The sequence below is a fragment of the Lingula anatina genome, chromosome 1 (genome assembly GCF_051362555.1).
Source record: "Lingula anatina isolate TDL-2025a chromosome 1, LinAna3.0, whole genome shotgun sequence".
In the NCBI taxonomy this organism is placed as follows: Eukaryota; Metazoa; Brachiopoda; class Lingulata; order Lingulida; family Lingulidae; genus Lingula; species Lingula anatina.
In genome coordinates, this window is record NC_141767.1 from 53,016,159 (window position 1) to 53,039,659 (window position 23,501).

At 34.5% G+C, this 23,501-nt stretch overlaps 5 protein-coding genes across 6 annotated transcripts; 2 read left to right on the forward strand and 3 right to left on the reverse strand.

The window, feature by feature from the left end:
• Window positions 1-52: 52 nt before the first annotated feature.
• Window positions 53-3,009, reverse strand: LOC106163860 (uncharacterized). Its single transcript, XM_013541562.2, has 6 exons — window positions 2,563-3,009; window positions 2,125-2,236; window positions 1,861-1,903; window positions 1,491-1,640; window positions 944-1,277; window positions 53-317 (listed from the first exon to the last, which is right to left on the reverse strand). The coding sequence occupies exons 1-6, from the start codon at window positions 2,855-2,857 to the stop codon at window positions 157-159; spliced, it is 1,095 nt and encodes a 364-aa protein (XP_013397016.2). The 5' UTR covers window positions 2,858-3,009; the 3' UTR covers window positions 53-156.
• Window positions 3,010-5,201: 2,192 nt separating this feature from the next.
• On the forward strand, window positions 5,202-11,550 carry LOC106163879 (protein ILRUN). Of its 2 annotated transcripts, none has more exons than XM_087015582.1 (5): window positions 5,202-5,308; window positions 6,849-7,003; window positions 9,603-9,800; window positions 10,224-10,480; window positions 10,861-11,550. In XM_087015582.1, exons 1-5 carry the CDS (start codon window positions 5,217-5,219, stop codon window positions 10,945-10,947), a joined length of 789 nt encoding a protein of 262 aa, XP_086871708.1. In that variant the 5' UTR covers window positions 5,202-5,216; the 3' UTR covers window positions 10,948-11,550. The 2 variants fall into 2 exon arrangements, with proteins under 2 accessions (XP_086871708.1, XP_013397044.1); XM_013541590.2 differs by having other exon boundaries at window positions 5,263-5,561.
• LOC106163878 (thymidylate synthase) lies at window positions 11,263-16,644 on the reverse strand. The gene is made up of 9 exons (XM_013541587.2): window positions 16,463-16,644; window positions 15,989-16,144; window positions 15,424-15,551; window positions 15,017-15,196; window positions 14,646-14,816; window positions 14,232-14,332; window positions 13,766-13,840; window positions 13,183-13,254; window positions 11,263-12,239 (listed from the first exon to the last, which is right to left on the reverse strand). Exons 2-9 carry the CDS (start codon window positions 16,090-16,092, stop codon window positions 12,102-12,104), a joined length of 969 nt encoding a protein of 322 aa, XP_013397041.2. The 5' UTR covers window positions 16,093-16,144; window positions 16,463-16,644; the 3' UTR covers window positions 11,263-12,101.
• A 74-nt stretch (window positions 16,645-16,718) lies between these two features.
• LOC106164936 (small ribosomal subunit protein uS9) lies at window positions 16,719-19,182 on the forward strand. Its single transcript, XM_013542986.2, has 6 exons — window positions 16,719-16,861; window positions 16,981-17,029; window positions 17,851-17,952; window positions 18,286-18,382; window positions 18,668-18,715; window positions 18,959-19,182. Exons 2-6 carry the CDS (start codon window positions 16,982-16,984, stop codon window positions 19,102-19,104), a joined length of 441 nt encoding a protein of 146 aa, XP_013398440.1. The 5' UTR covers window positions 16,719-16,861; window position 16,981; the 3' UTR covers window positions 19,105-19,182.
• Window positions 19,183-19,743: 561 nt separating this feature from the next.
• On the reverse strand, window positions 19,744-23,296 carry LOC106163840 (myotrophin homolog). The gene is made up of 4 exons (XM_013541532.2): window positions 23,124-23,296; window positions 21,524-21,634; window positions 20,702-20,785; window positions 19,744-20,416 (listed from the first exon to the last, which is right to left on the reverse strand). Exons 1-4 carry the CDS (start codon window positions 23,190-23,192, stop codon window positions 20,330-20,332), a joined length of 351 nt encoding a protein of 116 aa, XP_013396986.1. The 5' UTR covers window positions 23,193-23,296; the 3' UTR covers window positions 19,744-20,329.
• Window positions 23,297-23,501: the final 205 nt, after the last annotated feature.

Below are 23,501 nucleotides of genomic sequence, written 5' to 3' on the forward strand. Positions count from 1 at the left end.
GGTAATGGTAAGTTTGGCCAATCTTTTTCTGCACATGCTCCAAACATGCTTTTTGGTGTGCAGACCAATTTTAAAGAGTCCTTTTTTTTTTCAAAGGCAAGGTATGTAGGCTTCCTTTGACCCAAAGTATCACTGAAATGTAGGTATCCTCCAGGTTTAACCAATTTCATCAAAAAGACCCTGCCCTGCTTCTGCAATGCTGACTGGGATATTGAATGCTGGACTTGGTATAGAATGGATAGTGCTTGTGTTTGGTTGCATGTCTAGAAGACCACATTCTGACAGAATGTCATCATGCGAGATGGGATTCAACAAACCTGAAAAATTAAATGAGAAATTAGAAATAGACCAGCTGCATGAAAACATGCCAGTTTAAGTATTTAAGCTTATTACATGAAAGCAACATGTCAAAGGTTTCAAGAATAAAAATGTGAAATACATTATAAAGAAATTATACCCATGCAATAACCCATTCAGGTTAAATCTTTCCAAAACTTTAGTCTGGTACCAGACTTTTGTTACTTATATGATTTACTACATAACCAAAAGTAAAGCAAATGTTTATTCTGGGAAGTAAAGCTGGGATATTTTAATGAAAGTGCATGATGGCGACGATGGATGCAGGTGATGGCTACATGTACAGACACACCTGTGTCTGTACATAAAGAGTGAAGGAGAGACTAATATGATGGAATATAAAAGGGCATTTCCAGAGATTTAGATCGATCTTACTAGATCGACCTAACTCCCAGGGAGTTCACGCTAAATTGCAGTCAGCTGAGCACGCACGGAAGTTAATTACCCCCTTACAGCTTGTAGTAGGCAGGACGGACATTTAAGCCGGATTATCTGACAGTAATCTAGTGAGACTCCCCACGGGGATAGATTGATCTAAAATCTATGGGAATGTGCCCTAGGACAGTGCCATATTTTTTTCATTTACCTCTGATTGTTTTGCCACTTTCTGGCCACCTATATGGAGTCATCTTGGCCAAGGGAGTAGAGGGCAGGTTAGAAAATGGGGACTGTTCCATCCGTGAGTACTCTAAAGTAGGTGAAATGAGTTCAAGAAAGCTTGAGCTAAACTCTGAGGCAGGAGCAGTAGGTGCCTGTGCTATCATGGAAGTGACCCATGGGTAAAAAGTTGGAACAGATTGGATGGTTTGCCATGGATGCACTGGAACTGCTGTACTGATAGTAGTTGCTGTTGTAACTACAGCCGTGTTCTTGACCTTGGTTTGTTTTCTCTTTGCCATAAGTTGCAGCTTCTTCTTTTTCTATAAAACAAAAGACTAAAACTTTAAAACAAAAGTTTCTGTTTTAATTTGCAAAATAATATATTTGATAGGTAAGTTAAAATCTGTCAAAATATCTCAAATATGATGAAAAATATGTGAACTAAAAATGTTGAGAAGCAATGTAAGTGATTTTTAGAGCTGGAAGTCACACTTATGAGATTGACAGCAGTCTTTTACTTTTTGGTCACTCACCCAATGCAACTTGATATATTCCAGGCTCTTAGAAGGTTGCTCTTTGGCATATTCTTCTTTCTTTCTGTCATACCTCCACTCATGCTTTTTTCCTGTCTTGTCTGACTTGACAAACCATATATTTGTACTTAGTTTTTGTCTGATGGAATTCTTAAAAGAAAAAGTATAAATAAAAATAGTTTTCAAAGTTCTATTGATGCCTAAGTAATAAAATAACTGTTGTCTATACAGAAAAAAATGATCCAGGAAAACAATTGATATCAAATTATGTTATCACTACAACACTAGCTAAGATATGAATTTTAAATACCTTTAACCAGCCATTCAACACCCCCTCCCCTAAAAAAGGAAAAGGCAGAAAATGTTATACCTTCCATGAGTAGTCTTTGTCTGGAAAGCAAGGAAACTTCTTCCTGTAAATAAATTAATATTTAAAAAATGAATAATAAATGTAAACTTGAAATTTATGTATTTTTTAAATAACTACGTATCCCTTTAACTCTCTTGCTTTATGAATTACTTGTATTAGAAATTTATTGTTTTGTGAGTCCCTACAATTTCTTATTATCATATTAGATATTAGGGGATTCTTTGATAGCCAAATGGAAAGACAAAAATTTGTCCCACAACTTACATAATCCACTGATAAATTTCTTCCACGGTCAAAGGTCCCCGTTCCTCAAACGCCATCTTAAGGATTTCATTGTAGCTATATGGCAGATTCTGAATTGGTCTTTTAGTAGATACTGAAATGGTATAATTACATAAAAGACCATGCAGGCCTTCCCCAAATAGCATCTCACCACTTATGTACAGTATTGCAAATTTTGACAATATTTTCAAAGGAAAATCTTGATATTAAGTGTTTTATTAAGTTAATAAGAGTATCTGGAGTTAAACATTTTCATGTTTACTCTTAGCTTAATTTGTTAAAGATTGTTTTGAAGAACCAATATTACTTTGGGCATAATTAGAGTAGCATCGTTGCATCACATTTGGGCCCAATGAATATTCAATCTTATTTAAAAACTTCAAGCGACGATTATTCTTTTTTTTTTTTTTTCTCGCATACCATCTTTTTTCTTTCCAATCTTATCAATGTCACAAATCCAGTCTAAAGTATATTTTGGTAACCACATCAAACAACGTAGATCAGCATCAATATTGCCCCGTAAAACCATTTCTGGGCTTTCTTTCTGTAACTGTTGTAATTCAGTAAAACAAACATCCTCCGATTCATCAACTTGTTCAAGTTGTTGTAGGAATGTCAGTCCATTTTTGTTATTTTCACCTCGGATCGGAGTTCTGCTGTTTTGTCCCATCGTTCTATGATCTTTTTGTTCTTGTTGTGGAATACAGTGAGGCATTGTCAAAAAATTTGAAATCGCCTTGTCAGCTAGTGAGATTGCACTCTTCACAATTGTATCCGAGACTCCTCACAAATCACTACATGTATTTCATTGAAATATAAGTTCCACGTTTACATTTTCACAGTGCTATTGGTCGTTGGTTTGTCATTTTTTGCACACACCACGAACGGCAAACGACGGGCACCTGTTTTGAGCAGACGACGTGTTATTTATCACTAGATGGCGGTGTTTTTCAAGACAACTCTGCACATCCCCTATGATACGGCATTATTCAGTGCATTATTTCACATTTGCGTGGTCTTTTAGTCATGTGTAATAGGCGTAAAACACTCCAAAACATAAAAAAAAAACGAGACGCGAAAGTGAAACATTTTTAGAAATATCATTCAGAATCGATGGAAGGGGAATAACGAATGATACAGGGCCGGGTAGTATAGCTGACGATGCGGGGGATTGAAGATGAGCGCACGTAATGAAATAACCCCTTGCTTTTGGAATAAGTTACTGTACTGGTAGTCACTTCCTTAACGTAAAGCTTTAGTGTTAAATTTCATTATATTCACATCAATTCAAAACAACCTACAAATAAGCTTTGCTGATCATGTTAAGGAAACTTATCTCATAATTAGGTAAGCCTACTTATGCAATAGGCTACGCAGCCCCCCCCCCCCCCCCTAAAAAAGTCTCTGGTTTTTAATTTTTTTCTAAATTAAGTAATGTGGTGATTTTTATTCGTGCCTCCGCTATTTGCAAATGAAGCCTCAGGAGCCTAATGGTTTCTTTCTTTTTTTTTCAAGCGATTTTAGAATGAACTTCAATTCAAATATAATGAGAACTAAAGTCATTGCATAGATTAACACAAAAAAATTCAGTAAAGTATATTGGTTTCGGTTGTTTTTCGGACCTCAGAAGAATGATATCTACCGAAACTATGCCCTGATATCACTTTTCTCAGCTGGGTCTGCAATTTATTAAACATGACAAAAGTATGTAAAAAGATACAAAAAAGCGAACAACAAAGTTTGACTTAACAAATCCGGTTTGTTAAAGATATACAGACTGTAAATCGCCAAACTCATTATTTCCCGTTAAATGCAATCTAGGTCTTTGTGAAAATCTAAACAAGGTTGCAAAATCAAATTAAAAACATATAAGGGGGTGCACATGAGTCACCCTCAGCTGAAAACAGCGAGACAACATCCATGTAGGTATATATTTCTCATGCCCAAATAGGTAGGTCTGTCAAAATTCATGTAGGTAATCCTGACAACAAAAAGAATGAAAAGAAGCAAAATTTGAGTTTATGCAGAAAAGTTTAATCTATTTCAAAACATGTAAAGACCATATGTATATAGAAACACGTAATAGAGTAATTATATTAGAGAAGTTAAAAAGGGATGGTACATGTATAAGGACGATTCTAATGTTACGCTCGTCAAATACGCAGTTATTTAAAATTTATCTCTTAAATTTGTGTTTTTCACTTTAAATAGATATTTTGGTCTCCCTTTATAATAATTCTGAACGAATTCAAAGTCGTAGTTATCGCACTATGGTTACAACATCTTGTTTCGCTTTACAGAGATAGATCTATTCACTCGACTGTAACTGAACCCGACACTTATTTTTCTGGTGTCTTCTAAGAGAGGCCGGTACAGCAATCTCGCTATGGGTGCGACTGACCAAATCTGACAATATATACTATATTCAAAAAGAAGCATATAAAATATAATAGTAAGAAATATTGAAGCCAATTAATATACATTCAACGCTGAGCCTAATTTTATACAGCAGGAGATCGAGATGAAACGATAATTGAAGTTACTCACTTTACAACTGAAAGCATCCTTTAAACCTAACTGAAGTTCTTTCCAATAAATGACATACACATAGAGGTTAATGCAATAAGATTATAACTCAGACGCCTCGATATTTTTTTCCAAACTTTAAAATAATTTTATTAAAAAAGTAATTTATAAATTACTACATATTATATGACATAAATATATGTCCACTATGATAGTATCTCGAAATACATGTACATCCTTTGTTTTAGAGTAAAGCATCCTTAGATTAAGATTCCAGAAACTTTATTAAAGAGTGAAAGACTAAAACAACCGGCGCACCCGAGACTGTCGTCGATGGGTAGACACCGAACTTTTTTTTCAAAGTTTGTGAAAAAATTGTGGGTTACACAAATTGGAAAACATATAAATCAACTTGGTTTATATTTGTAATGACGACTACTTACACTTTTAATTATTTTTTAATCTTAGCTGGGAAGCTGATATAAACAAATATCGGTTTTATTCAAATACGTCAGTTCTTTTATGTTTACAATTGTTATCTTCCGCACATGGCTAATTTACATGAAGAACCCACAATGCATTTCGAAACTAGCATGCGCAGTTTGGTGACGGTGACGTCACACAACGTTGTTGTGGCAAGGTAATGTCAATGTTACTTGATGAAAAAAATCTTGAATATATATATTTGACACTCACAGAAAGAAAAACGTTGAATGTTACCGTACCGTTTGGCGTACGATGGAGGTGGATAGCGACTTGGAAGCCAATTTTGTGCAGCAGTTTAGCTGTTTAGGTACCACAGACAAGGAGGTCCTGATATCCGAGTTCCAAAGAGTTCTTGATAATCAGCTGAATCCGCAAGGATGTGCTTTTTTTCTGGATATGAACAATTGGTAAGAGTATTCGTGATTGCCAGAAAGGGTTTATTGAAGACATTCCACAAAAAGGTCATAATTGTAATATTTATGGCTGAATGTGATAGAATCCACGTAAATACAATGGCAATGGCCATCAAAGATTTTCAAAGTTATCGACTGGTATTGTGGATGGGGAGTGGCTGAGTTTCATACATGTCCATAGCGTTACCTCAAAAACAAAAGATATAATATAAAATTTATTATAAATAGTTCAAATTCGTGCTTACAATATAAGCAACTCAGGATTCCTATTTTTGTAAGAACTAGTTCTCACTTTTCTTGTGAAGTTTTTCAACCCATTGTGTTCCTAATGATGCATTGAAGGTTATCTTTTTTTATTGGTATCTTTTTTTATTTTTTGAATCGCCTTGGCCTGATTCCTATCTTTCTTTTGTTTGACTGTATCTTCATTCATCTACTTTTTCCTATTGATAACAAGCTTGTCATAATTCACAAAAGCTGTTTTCCTCTCTGCTCTTGCCTGCAAAAAGAAGGGAGCAGATTTCCTATTTACTTCTTTCATGTTTCTTGGAGAACCTTGTGTCACATTCATTTTTCTATTACCTCTAATAATTTCTTTGGCTCTCCTTAGAATAGTCTCCCTGTCTTTGTAGTTATTAAATTTGACAATTTTCAGGAGTGGGATTCTTCAGGGCGAATGTAGACAATGTGCACATTTGATCACCATGTTTTCTTTGTTGGCTCGGTCTATTTCTAATACCTCTTTCATAAATACCTTTGTCTTTCCTTTGGCTTCTTTTCAGCTCTCATTCTCTTCAATCCCCTGGTCTTTTATCCTGTGTATAATATGTTATTTCATTCTTACTGTTCTTCAAGGTAGTTTATCTTTGATTTGAGCTTTGATACTTTGTTTTTAGGATGGATATTTTTTTCGTCAGAAATATGACCTTTTCTTGTTATTTTATTTTGTCCAACTTGTCTAACAGTTGTAACTTTGTTGCTATCTCATACAACCTGTGCATCACAACAGTGTTGTCCTTATTACACCAGACAGTACTGTGAAGTCAATGTGTAGTTTCATATATTTCTTCTCAATGGTGAGTCAACCACTGGTTATAGCATCCAGCTGTTTTATATTGTTTCTTTTTCTTGACTTTTTTATGTATTTTTTTCCTGTGTCTGTAGTTTCTCTCAGTCTGCACTACTGCTATAAATTTTAAATCCTATCTCACAAATCCTAAAAGAATTTGACAGAAAGCAAGATATGTTGTTCACTCTTCCCTTTATGATATATATTTTTAGGAATCTACAGGCAGCAATCTGTTCATACTATGACTATGACCAGCCGAAAGATAAGCTTCCCAGTATGTCTTTAGTACGCGACATCACAATAGGAGAAGGAGAGTCTGTGCCACCAAATATTAAATTTGTAAAGACGTGGAGGATTCAGAATACAGGTATAGCATAGTCCAAAATAGATATAAGATTAAAAAAACATTGTTTACATAAATATTGTAAATTGCCAATGTAACGAAATAAATGTTAATATAACTGACTGAAGTGCATTACTAGTACTTAAACTGCATTACTAACCTTGCAATTTTTTATGTATTAGGTATATTTACTAATGTTCCAAAAGTTTATGATAAATTTAAAATAATTTAACATTAAGTAGAACAGTGATGTGGCAGTTTAATCCAAGAAGCTACCACATCTACAGTACGGGTATTTTATAAATTGAACACATGATCTTGCACTGTTGAAATTATGCTTAAATGAATGGTTTCATTGACTGGAATGGATGACATTGGGCTCCACCAACAACTACATTAACCAAAAAATACACTAAGTGATGCATTATAAATTATCATATTGGAGTTGTTATATTGTGAGTTTGACAAGATCATCACTTTTTATATACAGACACAATGAACAAATATTCACAACTTGTTCACATATTGGCATTTTTTTTAGGGCCTGATGCCCTATAATAGTTAGATTTTCAGAATGTCCAAGTAACCATTCATACATATTCAGAAATTGTTGGTGGCTGTGATGTTAAACCAGAGATGCCTACCTAAAAATGTTAAAATCAGGACTTTTGGTAAAATTTTCAGTATTTTCTAATAACTTTCAGTAACACAAATCCAATTAATCAACACCTTATTTAAATCATTAAATGTTATTAAGCACTACTTTATTTTTTTATTTTTCCTTATTTATGAAAAAACAATGAATGAAATGGTAAAAAGTTTAGGATAATCATTATTTATTTCATCAGAATTTATTGATACACAATTTTATTATTCACAGATTAAATTCATTGTATGATTTAACAAATTACACATTCACTGTAAAAAGTTGTTAATAAAACCACAGCTTTATAGTTCGTCCAACTTGTCACTTCGTTTATCAATTGGTAACTTTTTTAAGATAAATGATTTACTATAGAAAATTAAGTTAAAGATTTTCTACAAGACAATTCATAGAATGAAATATTTGCAAAGTCTAAATGTGTAGAAATTAAATTGTCCTGTGCTAGCAACTGTATGATGCACTAGTTTCTAAAACTAAAGCATGATCACACTCCTAGAGGTTTCCCTATTGTTTATTTCTCTACACATGCTTACTGAGTGATTCAACATAACAGGATTTAAGGCTATCTAGTTGTTTCCTGGTGTAACTCCTGGCCCCAGCATTCCCTGATCTTGATTTGTTTTTTTGAGCGCCCGCATGCAAACGATTTGGCGATTTCAGAGTCACTGAACTTGGTTTTACATATGGCTGTTATTTTGTCCATAATTGAAAATGGGAGATTTTGTTCCACACAGAGATCGACGAAGGCAACCTCCGCATCAATCACATTATATTTCAGTTGAGTCGTCTTTTGTAAGAACTTGCTCATGTTTGAGCTGACTGCGGCCTTCGCCAACTTGGCATATTCAGCGTGTTTCTTCGACTGCACATGTCGGCGGCAGTCATCCCGGCCACCGTGCGCGATGGAAATGTCCACGCGGCACACTTCGCAATACGTATGACAACTGCCTTGTTTGCTTGCCTTTAAGCAAGGCCACTGTAATGTGTAGCTGGGGATAAAGTTTTGGCTCCGTTTCTTCGCGCTTTTGTCATTTTCTTCGCCTTTACGCTACTCCGCCATTTCTGACAACACGTGTGTAGCAGAATGAAACTGGTGATCTTTTCAATACGCATGCGTCAGTCCCTACATAGATTACTTACACTAGACATGATTGGATAGTTAGATACGACACTTCCGCTATTGTCTTGTGGACTCTACTTACTACGGTATAAACAAAAACAAACAATTCAATCAATGGTTATATTAAATATACCCTAATAAAACGTATTTCAAAACTATTCTTCCGTAACATCGTATTTTATTGTCAAATCCGTACAAAATACGGCCAAATCGTAACGATAGGCATCTCTGGTTAAACATAATGTTAAATTGCATCAAAATCAACAAAAATCCTATATTGTTTTTGCCATTTTCTGCTTTATGCCTGTATGTTTGACAGCTTTGCTGCCTTGTTAAACTCTTTATTCATGTGTTGCCTGTTTTTTTAATTAAGGCAGTTTTCTTAATAAGTGATGTGAACACGACATTAACTGACAGCCATCATGACTTGTTAGTTGCTGTTTTATAATGAACAGCTGTTAATCTCTTCATTGCTGATATGAAAAAAACCTGCAGTTGACTGACCATCTCATATAAAACCCCATAAATATGAGTTCATACCATAGGGTTTTAGTGGAATTGGTGTAGATGATGGATATAACTGTGGGACTGAATGTCGTCTAGTTGAATTACATCCAGATCAGCATTTCAGTTTTAAAAAAAACTTGCTCTTAGATTTGAAAATGGTCTTCATCTAAAATAGTATGTTTTCAGCTTTTACTTTTTAAAAGAATTGTCATGGTGAAATTTTGGAAACCATGAATAAGATTGAAAAAAATAATTTTTGAGCAAATTTGTTTGTAGAGCACAGTTTCTTTCCAAGATGAGAAGTCTAAACCTTCAAATTTGTATCATTTCAGGGGATGAACAGTGGCCACCTCTATGTGCCCTAAAGTTTATTAGTGGAGATCAGCTGGGCAATGTGGAGAGGGCTGTAGTAGAGCCATTGAGGCCTGGAGAGATGACTGATGTTAGTATAGAGATGTTTAGTCCTTCAGCCGTGGGGACATATCAAGGGAAATGGAGGATGACTACACCAACTGGAATGTATTTTGGAGGTAATTGACTTTTTATATACCACAGATTTTACAATGATAATACTAATAATAATCATAATTGAATGTTGTAATTGCTTTTGTGAAGTCCAATAATTTATGAAGCATAAATGTTAATCGAGTGGATACAAATGAACAAACCAAAAGAAAAAAAAACTTTACCAGCTTAAAACTTTCAAAAAGTCTGCTTCTGAAATGCAGTCAGTGAAATTTCAGTTGAAAACTACAAAATTAATTCTTCTGTTGTGTAATTTGAATGGACTGTATGTATGCATCGCAGTTGATTTATTGGTTACATGAAGCAGAAGAAATGTTTGAAATAAATTTAAGAAATTAAAACAGTCATTGACAGATAAAATAGATTTTCAATGAATTTGATTTGACAATGCGTGAGGATGAAATTTAGCCAATTTCCTTTTTTTACAGATGTTATATGGGTTATACTAGCAGTAGATGAAGGTGGTTTACTTGGTGTAACACAACAATTATCACAGTTTGAAGGCGTTGGCTGTGCTAGTCCACATAAACTTGAAAATGTTCAAAATCCTTTTGCTTCTCCTAATAAACTTTCTGATGGTGCTGAATCCTCATTTGATTCCACAGCGGTATGTTGTGGGGACCATGAGAGGTTTTGTAGAGCACACATGAGTTCAAATTGTCCTGAAAGGAGGGTCCTCTTTCAGGTAGGTATTTACACCAAGATGTATTAACTTGATTTGTCTGCTATATTTTTTCTGTGAAATTCCTGTACAAAGTGTCTCATATTTATGTCAATTTTATTTTTGTTCATCACATGTATCTTTGACACAAAACATTATTTATGTCATTGGAATGCCTTACTGATGTTACTTAATATAAAACATTATTGCAGTTTGATATTTCTCCCAGATGAGATGTGATCTATTCAGCAACTTGTAAGATAAAAGAATACAAAGTGTTTTATTTTATAACCAAGGTGAATTCAAAATCATGTTAAAGGCACACACTGTGCGTACAACAATCAAATATGAAATTAATTGCAAGGTTTATTTCACTGCTTACATAATTTTTTTTTATATTTCAGACTGAAACAGGTGCAACTGTGCCATTATCAGGAATAGAAATGAATCATAGACTTGAAACCAGTAGTGAAGATGCAGACATGTCATAACAGTCGTTATTCTTTTCATCAAAATCATTACCATGAATGAATGTGAACAGCAGAAGAGAAAAAGATTGAGCATGTGGATTTCATTTTCTGGACTCATTGCATTGCAGATATTGGAATGTGGAGTCAAGTGTGAACTTCTAGATTTTTTTAAAATCATGTAGGTTAGAATTTCTGTAAATCTTCCAGGTTGAGGGGCAGTAAATTTATTAAAATTTTCCTTTCAAAATGCAATTCTCTTTGTAAAATATGAAGTTAAGTAACTGCTTTATTTGTATGGCTCCCAGTATATTATTTAGAACTGGAAAAATTAGGATGTACACAAACTTTAAAATATTTTATTCATTTATATTAGAAACTTTATATAATCTGGACTTTTCACTTTGGAAAAAACTAAGAGCACAAAGGCTTTATGAAATAATGGGAAAATTTTCATTATTTTTAAACATAGAATTGGTCAAAAGATACTACAAACTAGCATTGGTAAAATCATGTTACTGTGCAATCTTTCTGTATTTAAAAGTGAAACATATTTTGGTGGATTATATTAGATTTACACAAACACCTTAACCTAAACCAGATCTAATAAAAACCTCTATGTGGTAATTATGAAAGAATTGGTTAAATACCACTTATAAAGCTTTCTCTCGAAAACGAGATTAATCCCTAATATTTAAAGGACACCGTTATGTTTTTCAGGTGTAAGTTCCCTGCACATATTTATAACAAGTTTTCTTCAGATCTAACAAGATTCATAAGCTTTGTATGCGTATCAGAAAATGAGAGGTGCTCTCAACACAAAAAGTGAAAAACTTTGTAAACACACGTCTTTGTAAACCATCTTTGCATAGGGGATCGGGGGTCAAGTTGAAATCAACAACTTATTATGGTCTTGGTCATAACAAGTGTTTGCCTCTTAGGAAAATTAGTTGCTGGACCGCAAGTCCAGCCATCTTGAAAAGTATCTGGACTGAATGTCTGCCGGGTGGGAAAACTTCTCAGCCCGTTCTGAAAGTTGTTAGCCCCAGGCAGACGGTCCAGCCTTAATTTCTAACACTGGTCATAACTAACTTTATGGTCAATTAGTCCAAAGACCAAAATCCAAAGACCACTAACTGATTGTAGTGAGGAGATGGTCAGTATTGTTCTCTAACAAATCAAACGGCCATTTCCATGGCAATTTTGGCATGTGGTTTGTATCCCTCCAATTCAAAATCTTCATAAAGAAAATCATCTATGTTTTGTACATTTCTCTTGATGGTCAATTTTGGAAAAGGGCGTGGTTCTCTGCTCAACTGAAAAGAAAATGGAAAATGCATTTTAAACAAAAAGCATGAATGCATATACCCTAGTTTCTTTGAAGGCATCTTGCTAGAGATTGTAAAGGTTTGCAGGACCAATGGTACATTGAGGTTAAGTTTGGATGCATGCCAGCTACTTCATTTCCAAATTTCTATTTAAATGAATTTAAATGAAGCACTTATCACTCTGACCGTCACTGGTATTTGATTCATTAACAAATGCTCAGTTCAAAGTCTGAACCCCATGCTGTCATACAAGGGAACGGCATCAAAATCTCTGATATCCATGTTGTGGTTTTAGAATATTGAGCAAAGATGGTACATTTGCAGGACTCTTTTAGGAATGTATGAATTTACTCTTAAAATGTTATGTAAATAAGTGTGATTACACAGTGTGAGACCAAAAAATACACGTGCACCTCTTGAGGGGGAGGAATGGATTTGCTCATGACATCCTCTGCACTTCTGTCCATTGGATAGGCAAATTAAATATATCCTTATCAGTATAACATACAACGAGCTTTGTTATTGGACAAAAAATGACTTCATACTTGACTTCAAATTGCTTATTATTTATTTATCAATTACAGTCAAAACATCATTTGTTGCGTCCTACTCTTATCAATTGATGATGGCTGCATTTTCATTCAGTGCTCATCTGTTTAGCTTACTGATGGATGAACTTGTGTCCACTACAGTTCAGTTTGATAAGGAGGTATACATGACTACATGAAAATGAAAAAGCTGACATGCATTGGATCTAAATCTAACAGAAATCAAAGCAAAGCTCAATCAACCACCAAAATGGCCACAGCTTTCAGATCTTTTAAACTACAGCTTGATTTCTCCAAAAAACCCTCATCCATTCCATACAATAAATTTATTAACATTTCATGAATTATTTCCACATCAAATTAAAAATAGTGAGGATAAATACCTGTTCTTTCAAAGCAGCAATATGATTCACATAAACATGAGCATCTCCCAGGGTATGCACAAATTCTCCAGGCTGAAATATGATGGAAAAATGTTTTCATTTTAAAGATACATTTGAACCAAGTGTGGATTCCCAGTAATGCAACATGCCGAAGGATAAACCAAATTTATCACTTGATCAGTTATAAAAGAGCTTTAAAACTATACCTTCTTCAAATTTTAGTCATAAATATGAAGCAGGCAGAAAATATGCAATCAAATATCATTTTCAGGTAAATTTGAAACAATATCTGTGGTTATTTCTGTAAGTTACGTATGACATAATGCTATTTGAAACTGTGGTAGCATTTGGATGACTTTTGTGACAAAAATTTGACCTCAGATGCATCTTAAAATTGTTTATGCTTAAAAGTCAACTTTGTATTTGAAATCTAAAGTGCATCCAAAAAAAAAAATAATAATAATGAAATGAAGAGTACAGCTAGACGTAAGAAGTTGCTACTGTTACTATTAGTCTGCGGATCACTTTTTCTGAATGCACTCATATACTATGAATTATAAATAAATTTTAAACCCCTGTTTACCTTGAGGCCTGTAACATGAGCAATCATGTATGTGAGAAGGGAATAACTTGCAATGTTAAATGGTACCCCTAGTCCCTGAAAATGAAATTAAACACAGCAGGGCATTACATGAAGAGTGATTTTCAACAATGAATTGCTAGACAACATCAAAATTCACATGAAACATTACTAGTGTTTTGTAAACGAACATCATGAAGACAAAACAGAACTGAACAAATTTAAATGATCTAGTAACATCCTTATAAATAAATATATATATATATATATATATATATATATATATATATATATATATATCTGCACATCCACCATACTAAGTAACAAAAATGGGACATGGGCATCAAAATTTCAACATGGTGCTGATCTTGTGAGCATGCTTTCTTGACAGACACTGTTTCAACAGACTTTCAAAGATGATAAACCCATTGTTGTTACCCAGTATCGTGGAAATATATGTATATATTACCATATCTCCAGATCTTTGATACATCTGGCAGGAGAGCTCACCATTACAAACATAAAACTGAACAAATGAATGGCAGGGCGGCAGAGCCATCTTGGGTAAATCTGAAAGGATAATGTCCAATGTATGCCCCATTTCATTTTCTGTACCCGTTTTAGACATTTTTCATCTTTCTCCTTCTCACTCTTTTATGAAGCAAAGAACAGATGCTGGATATGAACAGTTTCTCTTACGTTCCCTACCCATAACCTATCTGATTTAATCATCCTTCTCCAGCTGTTGCGTGTCCTGTCCTTTCCCCCACCTCACGCTGACTTACAAATTAAATTATACTTTTTTTCAATTTCATCAAAATTGTTCAAAATGTAGAGAACCAATCCCAATTGCCTGTTCAGGAATATGGTTGAATATACCTACCTGGAGGATTCCAAGCAGACATGATAATCCTTCTACAGTCAGGGTTTGTTTTGATTCTGTTGATGACCTCCTGAAGCTGGTCCACACCCTGACCAGTGTAGTCGGCATGCATGTCCTTATATTCTGCACCAAAATGTCTCCACTGGAAACCATACACTGGACCTAGGTCACCTAAAATGAATATGATATCAATAAAAAAATTTACTTGACCAAATTAGCAGATTTGCAGCTGTTCACAGAGATTTCTAAAATTAAATGAAATTGAACTGATGGATGATGCATTTGTCACATCATCACAGCTGTCTATAATTAATAGAAATATTTTGTTTATGATCTTAGTCTAAACTAAATATCAGCACACAACTATCTACCTTCCTCTCTATGCTTTAATCCTGATTTATCAAGGAAGTCCCTGGAGCCATTTTGGTCCCAAATGTGAATGTTCTTATCAGACAACTCTTTCGCATTTGTACTCCCTTTCACAAACCAAAGTAATTCTTCAGCTACTCCACGCCAAAACACTCGCTTAGTAGTGAGGAGAGGAAATACACCTAAAACATATATGCACTGGTATATTTAACTATCCAAACAACAGCAAATAGCCAATGATCTTGCTTTAAAAATATGTATGATTGGAGCTGGAGGTACACTGAGCTAAGATTCAAATTAAAAACTAAAAAAAAAAAAGATATATATAATAAAAAAATACTTTCAAAAAAGAAATTAAAATTAAAAATATTTCTATTAAAATACAGCATATCATTGCAGAAATTCTTACCATCTCTCAGGCTGTATCTCATTTGCATACCAAACACTGATAATGTCCCTGTTCCTGTACGGTCTTCTTTTTTAGACCCATGGTCAATTATATGTTGAATTGCATCCAGATAGTTGTATTCTTCATGCCTATAGATAAAATTAATGATCTTGTGTGTAAGCATGCAATATCTAGCAACTTCAAAATAATTGTGTGGGATTGTCAAGCACGAACTGTTGGACACTTGGCCACATGTGTCCTGCCAAAATATGTATGTTGACTTATGTACTAGTATACATTTTATCAGTAGGGAACCAGCTATCCGTGAACTTATTGAACATAAGTTATGAAATTTAAATTATTCTCATGCCACCCCTCATTTTTACTAGCCTGTTAAGGTTATTATTTTATACTTTGTATTTAACTAAATACCTTTTGAAATTAAACTTTGTTGAGCAAACTCAACAATTGTAATTTTGCTGTTTCCCATTCTTGTTAATCACCAGACACAGCTAGTACGAAGTATAACTGGCATGACAAGTGGAGGTTTTTGTCGGATGTACATGTACTGTGCACCTATATCTACCTTTTCTCTGAAGGTTCAATTCTAGATTTCTTTGAAACTGTTGGTCCCTCTGGACTTATATTTTCTTTGCATCTAGCGTCATTCAGAGGCACTTCAGTTTCCATTTTGTTTGGAGGAAGAGGTGCTGGGTGAGAGGTGCCTTGGTTGAAAAGCTGCCTTTAAATTACAGAGTAGAATAAACAAAACTGCTGATAGATAATGAAAGTTTTTAATGATGAAACCATGCACTACAGTTGCCACTGATAACAAATTATGAATGCTAAAAATGAAATTGTAAAAATTAAAAAAAAAAACTAGCCGAATACCGACTCTGACTAAGTTCAAATTTGTCTGGATTTATTTCTCTGTCTGTCACTATCTTCTAAATAAAAAAATTAAAAAAGTCAAAGTAGCATCATAATATTTCAGCAAGTAAGATAAATGCAAAAACGTTTACCGCTATTTGGTGAATAAAGCGCTTGTTTTTCAACTCACCTTTCAGCAGAGAAATATTTCCCGCGAAAATTTGTTTGAGATTTACGTGACCTTGCCCCCCTACATCGCTCAGGTCGTGTTGTGTTAACCGCTCAATTGAAGATATAATAACCGAATACGAGGCTTGTTGTGGCATGTAGTCACTTCCTGTTCAATTCTTATACTCTCTTAACGAGAAAATTCAAAGAATATTTTTAGTACCGAATTTGCTAAATGATGAAATTTTTTTCTTTGTTTATTAACAAAATTCTATAATTTTCCATGATGTATCATTTAAATGTTCAAATAGACTTTGAAATAAAATTTGGATTTGAGAGTAAAATACTTTGATTCCACTCAGGACAACCCTGTTAACTTCCTCTTTTAAGCACTGTGGAGGCCATTGCCACACTCAAATAGGTATCAAGCCAAAAAAGCTACCCTTTTTACGTGATAATTCTGTAATTGGGCATTGAATTAATGTTATCATTTCCAATAAACGATCTCCCGTGACGTTTACTTTATGTTTTGTATTGTAGGATGGCCACTAAACCCCAAATACAATCGGTGCAAGTATTCGGGCGTAAGGTGAGTTACTCTTCGACTTGTCTGCTCTAGTACAATCTCATCGACATGATAGGGTGCCGTATGCCACAGCAGGTTAACTGTCATTGATCGCCTTGCTTCTCGATATTGAATCTACCACTAAACTAATTTTAGTCTTGTATTAAGTCCTCTTTTAAAGGCTTGATTAATGAGAACATTACTTTAAAAAAACGATGTATGTCTGAATGTATGTTGATCTTTATGAAGGTTGACTGTAATGAAAGAGGGGAAGACAAAAGTTTTGCAAGGCACAGAGCATTTGTCTGGGGAAAGAGTGCGAGACCTTTGTGTAGGCACCTTTGTGTAGTTCGATATATTCAAAATTTAACTACCCTCTCCCCTGTTTCTTCTGGATAAACTAAACCTTCCACAAATCCCTATTTATTCACATAATCTATGGTGGCTGTCAAAACAAGAAGAAAGAAAGTAGTTATTTGTCCCAAATGTACCCTTACTATATATAGAGCAAAGGTACTGAGCTATTGACTGTTAGTGTTCATCAGATTCTCACCTAATGTCAGGGTGGACTGGTAGAAAAGTGTGCTCAAGTTGTTTCTTTCCATTACACAATGAGACCACTGTATAAAAGGCACAGGGTCAATCCGGTTCTCAAATAGATCTCATTCAGAGATGAACATTCTGCACTCTGTGCCATAAGACCCATATTTGCATGCTGATTCTATATATGTATAAAATTAAATTGATGGCATACATCTTTACATAAAATGAGAATGTTGGGTAAAGACTTGGAAAAACATTGTGAAGAAGATATTTCAATTTAGAAGTGGTGATTTTCCTTTCAGAAAACTGCCACAGCAGTTGCCCACTGTAAGCGTGGTGTTGGTTTGATCAAGGTGAATGGCAAGCCACTGGATCTGGTAGAACCTGTGACACTGAGATACAAGGTTGGTGCATTTCCTTTAATTTTAGACAGCTTACTTTTTGTAACTTAAATGCCATATTGCAAAACTTCTTTGCAGTTTTGTACAGCCAATTTTGTATGATGTAATTCTTGTCGTCTGAGATCAACCATTCAGAGAAGAAATGAAGCTGCATGTAGAAAGTAATGTAGTGTATTGGATTACCAGACTGCAAAGTCTTCTTTATGAACTTCTTTCAAGAGGTTTACTTTCAGTAAGAAAATGTAATTTTAGAGAGCTTGTTTTGTCATTTGAAATGTTATTTCTGGCCAGATAGTAAATGTATAGGTTTACTGAAAATATCCATTTGTCTGTTAGCTCCAGGAACCAGTTCTACTTCTTGGTAAAGACAGATTTTCTGGTGTTGACATCAGAGTCCGTGTTAAAGGAGGTGGGCATGTAGCACAAGTTTATGGTAAGTAAAAAGAGACGCCACTTCTTATGAGAGCAACAATTACAGGTCCTGAAATTATTAAGGTGAAAAGTAGGTTTTCAGGAATTTGGGTTTCTTTCTTTTTTTTTTTTTTCCCCCCAAACTCATTTTACCTATAAACAATGATTCTGTTATTTGGAACTGGTATACATGTAAAGATGGTAAAAAAAGTCTTAGCTATATACAGCATGAGAGCTATTTGTCCATAGTATAAAATGCGCCATTTTTTAGGTCAGACCATTAATTATTGATTGAAACATTTTGCAGCTATCCGCCAAGCCATTTCAAAGTCCCTTGTGGCTTACTATCAGAAATGTAAGTATTTCATCAAGTCCTCTTAATAAAACGGATCAGTAAATGTGTTTGGCTGCATGAAACTGAAATTACAGTTGACATACTGTTCAGTTTAATGCTAGTGAAATTAGAAATGACCTAAGGGTTGATAAAATTGCATTAGGTTTTATTACGTAATACTTGAATGTCTGTAGGTTTCAAATATTTTTTTTTTAATCTATAAATTGACAAGATATGTTGCAATTTGCAATTTTGTCTTTTCAGATGTTGACGAGGCCTCAAAGAAGGAAATAAAGGACATTCTAGCACAGTATGACAAGTCCCTGCTAGTTGCTGATCCTCGTCGTTGTGAACCCAAGAAATTTGGTGGTCCAGGAGCTCGTGCACGTTACCAGAAATCTTACCGTTAAGAACTGTCGTATCAAATATGAACATGGACTATGTTTAAAAGAAACTAAAAATGGAAATAAAGTGAAAAAAATACTAAACAGATTTTCTTTTATTTTATGATAAAGAAACCTGTGCATACAAACGAGATGTTAGTTAAAAGTTCTCATAGTATTATCCCTCTATCTTATTGGCACATAAACTGCAAACAATGATTTTAGGTTCCTTTTACCATTTATAGGGTCAGTTAATTGCATTTACGTGTTTGTGAGAACGTTTTGTCAGTAGTATAAAATGGTTAAAGATTTGCAGACTAATCACTATGACAGGTCAGTTTGGAAACTTAAAATTCTGGTTCCAGTTGAAATGTTATTGATTAGCTGTAGGAAAAAATACTAAGAAAAACATTAACACCCCATTTCCATAGATTTTTAGATCGATCTATCCCTGTGGGGAGTCTCACTAGATTACTGTCAGCTTGGCCGGCTTAAGCGTCTGTCCCACCTACTAAAAGCTGTAAGGGGGTAATTAACTATGGTGCCCGCTCGGCTGACTGCAATTTAGCGTGAACCCCCAGGGAGTTAGGTCGATCTAAAACTTAATCTTTAGATCGATCTAAATCTCTGGGAAAGCACCTTAAAATTGTATAAATTAAGTCTTGCTTAGAGTGAGCATTTTTATTACTGCAAAACGAGCAAGCGTAGCCTGCATACACAAGTCTCAAAACTGCTGTTTTCGTCAACTACATTATATACTTAATATTAACCTCCTTGGCAATCCACTTCTCTGGAGTCTACAATATTTACATTGGTCCATAAGCAAACTGTTTCATTGGAATATATAAGCAACTTCACCAGATTTGAGTGTTCCAAAGTGCTGTGACTATCTTTTAAGAATACACTACTGAGGCAAAGGCAACGTAGCACACTAAAAGGAACTTCGTGAAAATTATAGACAATTTTAATAATGTAGCATTTTTCTTTTTCCATCATGACATTCATTTACATTTGAATTGCTCAAGACAATACATCTATTGCACAATACTGATAGATTTTCTTGTCTAAATATAATGATTTGTCATTATCATAAAATATTCCATCATGAATGCACCACTTCTGAACTCTTGCATGATGTTGTATAGATATCACCAGGCAATGCAAACTGCCATCATTGGATGTGACATGAATGTCATTAACAGTATAACATGAGTGTCATCTGTCACTGAATATTCTTCAAAGGTCACTTTGTTCATCGCAAAAGAGCTTTAATGTCATCTTTTTCGGCACAAGCTGCATAGGACTGGCCGTCTGGTGCTTTGCCATCTTTCTTGGCACCCTATAAGAATAAATTGAACTTCAAATTTTGCTAGAAAACTTATGATATATTGAAGGCAACAGTTAAAATCATCAGTCCCTAAAAAAAAAAAAAAATCTTGGACCACCATTGAAAAATATTTCTGCACTGGATAATGTGAAAGACCAAATGATGCCTAACTGTATGTTGCTTTGATTGTGCGAACCACTTAAAGATATGGAACAAATTTGAATGTGTGACCTTTATCAGCTCAGTTTACTTTATATAGTTAACTAGTATCTAAAAATGATGACAAAATGTACATACCTTTTCTATTAGTAATTTAACACATTCTGTGTGACCTTCCCAGATTGCAGCTAGAAGTGGGGAAATGCCATGTTTATCATTAACCTAAGGAAAAAAGAACAGGGAATATTTTTGTAAATGTCCTTTTCCAAGTATCAGCCTCTAAAAATTTAAAAGCAAAAATGCTGACTGATTATACTCTCATGAAAAAAAAAAGCCATGGTTGTACCCCTGCAGCATGCAAAGTGGCATGCTTGTTTAAGAGTGTATTGAATGACTCACTTGCCTCAACATCACCTGTAAGAGATATTCTTTAATGACTGAGGCATGACCTTTTTGTTCTTATTGTAAGTAGGGCCTTTAAAAGCACACATATTTACAAATGTCTTTATAAAAAAGAAATTGTAAAATAAAAGCAATAAAGGGAATTGACTGCAAAATTAGCTTATGAACACCTGCCGTCTTAACCCAGAGCTAGACATACAACATTGAGCATTCCCAGGACACAGACTCTTATTATCTGAAGGACACTAGTCAAGGAATATTAAAATCACCTACAGTTATACTACACTTGCTTTGAGAAGTGGGAAACCATGATATTTGCAGATTCACACAGCTTTCCATTTTTTGAAACTTATGTAACAGATAAAGCATCAGAGTAAAAATCTCTGGATATCATTTTATTGTTAGTTTAAATTCCTGTCTTTACTGGGTTTTATCAACAATGGCACTTGATACATCTTTGATCAGCACTTTTGTCTTGTTAAACTGGATGAATTTATTTCAATAAGTCTTAAATACACAAATCAAGAATAGATATGAAAGGAAAGGCCTTTTACTTACATCAACCTTAGCACCTTTGGAAATTAAGTATTCAATAACACTCAGCTGTCCATAATCTGATGCAAAGTGAATTGGGTATCTTCCATCAACTTCACTGTTTACATCACACTTCTGAAAAAAGGTCATTTGAATGAAATTTCTTTTACAATGATTATGGTGCATTTAGCTTGCATAAGAATACATACATGTATGAACTACACTATAATAACCTTACTCCCAATTGACTGGCTGACAAAGGAATGTTCATGTAGGTTTATGGTCAACATTCAAATACCATATATATATTTCGGGACCATTCCTAGGCCATATCGTACTAACTGTGGATTGATCTATCTTAGAGAGGATTCTCGCTAAATTGCTATCAACTTCAGCGGCTTAAATGTCTGTCACGTCTACTCAAGCTGCTAGGGGGTAATTAATTATTGTTTAGCAGCTTCAGTAGGCGAGTCAGACATCTAAACTGCTTAAGCTGAAAGCCATTTAGTGAAAAACCCCTTAGCGATGGTTCAATCCTGTTAGATCGATCTAGGTATGGGAACCTAGTCTTACACCCCATTTCCATAGATTTTTAGATTGATGTATCCCTGTGGGGAGTCTCACTAGATTACTGTCAGCTTGGCTGGCTTACGTAAGCGTCTGTCCCGCCTACTAAACGCTGTAAGGGGGTAATCAACTATGGTGTCCGCTCGGCTGACTGCAATTTAGCGTGAACCCCCAGGGAGTTAGGTCGATCTAAAACTTAATCTTTGGATTGATCTAAATCTCTGGGAAAGCACATGACAAACTAAGGGAGAGGACAACTGATTATAAACTCATGGAATTAATGTGTTACTCTCCGCTACATGTGTGGTCTACAGTTAAACATATATAATTCCCCTCCAGTTTAACCAAATTAACTGTTAAGACTTTTGCGACAGTTTATCCTTGTAATTTGTGTGTTTATTAAACAGTAATTTTCAAAACTACATACACAGTGCCCTGCACTGATATCTGCTTATCTCGAGTTGTTACAAATGTATTTTCCTCTGTACCTCTTCATAGATATCCATCAATATATATACTTTTACTTTCAATATATATATATATATATATATATATATATATATATATATATATATATATATATATATATATATATAAAGTTGCTATTGCCTTTATCTGCATTTGGAGGCTCATACATGTAGGTACATGTACATACAAGAGTGAATAACATGTCTATAAGCACTATAAGTGTGTCATTGTCAATATCTATATTTGGAAGCTCATACATGTACGCACGATGGCTACAACATGTACGTATGGATACGTATACTTTTACAGTAACAGTATTATTACTGCTATAATGGTATAAATACGCTAATATTATAGCAGAATTGACATTAACGATCCCCAAGTCCGCAACAGTTTAGACTGATGTAATATGTTCTTGACAACTTAGATCCTCCCCAAAATTAATGAAATGAATAACTCATCAAGTAAGCATCCACGAGTATGTGAGAGGGAGACTTTTAGAAGTTCTACCGTACAGTATCTAGAAGATGGGTGTTGCCATCCTTGCATTCTGTAAGTTAAGGACAAACTGATTTATGTAAAAACTCACCGAAATTTCAACGCATTCTTTGACTTTTTCTAAATCCCCATTTTTGATACTCCACACAAAGTCACTCATCGTGCACAGTACTTTAAATAATTATTAAACTCCAGGAAATGGATATGTCACTTGCCGGCCGGAAATGGGTAACTTAGGAGTCAGCACTGACTAATTATAGAGATCCAATTGGTGTATTGTATTGTACCACTAACACAATCACAACACCTCCAAGTCCTGTCTCTCCCAATGCAATATCATATTAAACAAGTGCTCGGTTTACTTCTCTTTTAGTAATACATATATGTGGCATTGACGGTAAAATAGGTGTACTTATCGGTCAAAATACAAACACAGGACCAATTTTTTTGAGACACAAGATGAGTTGCA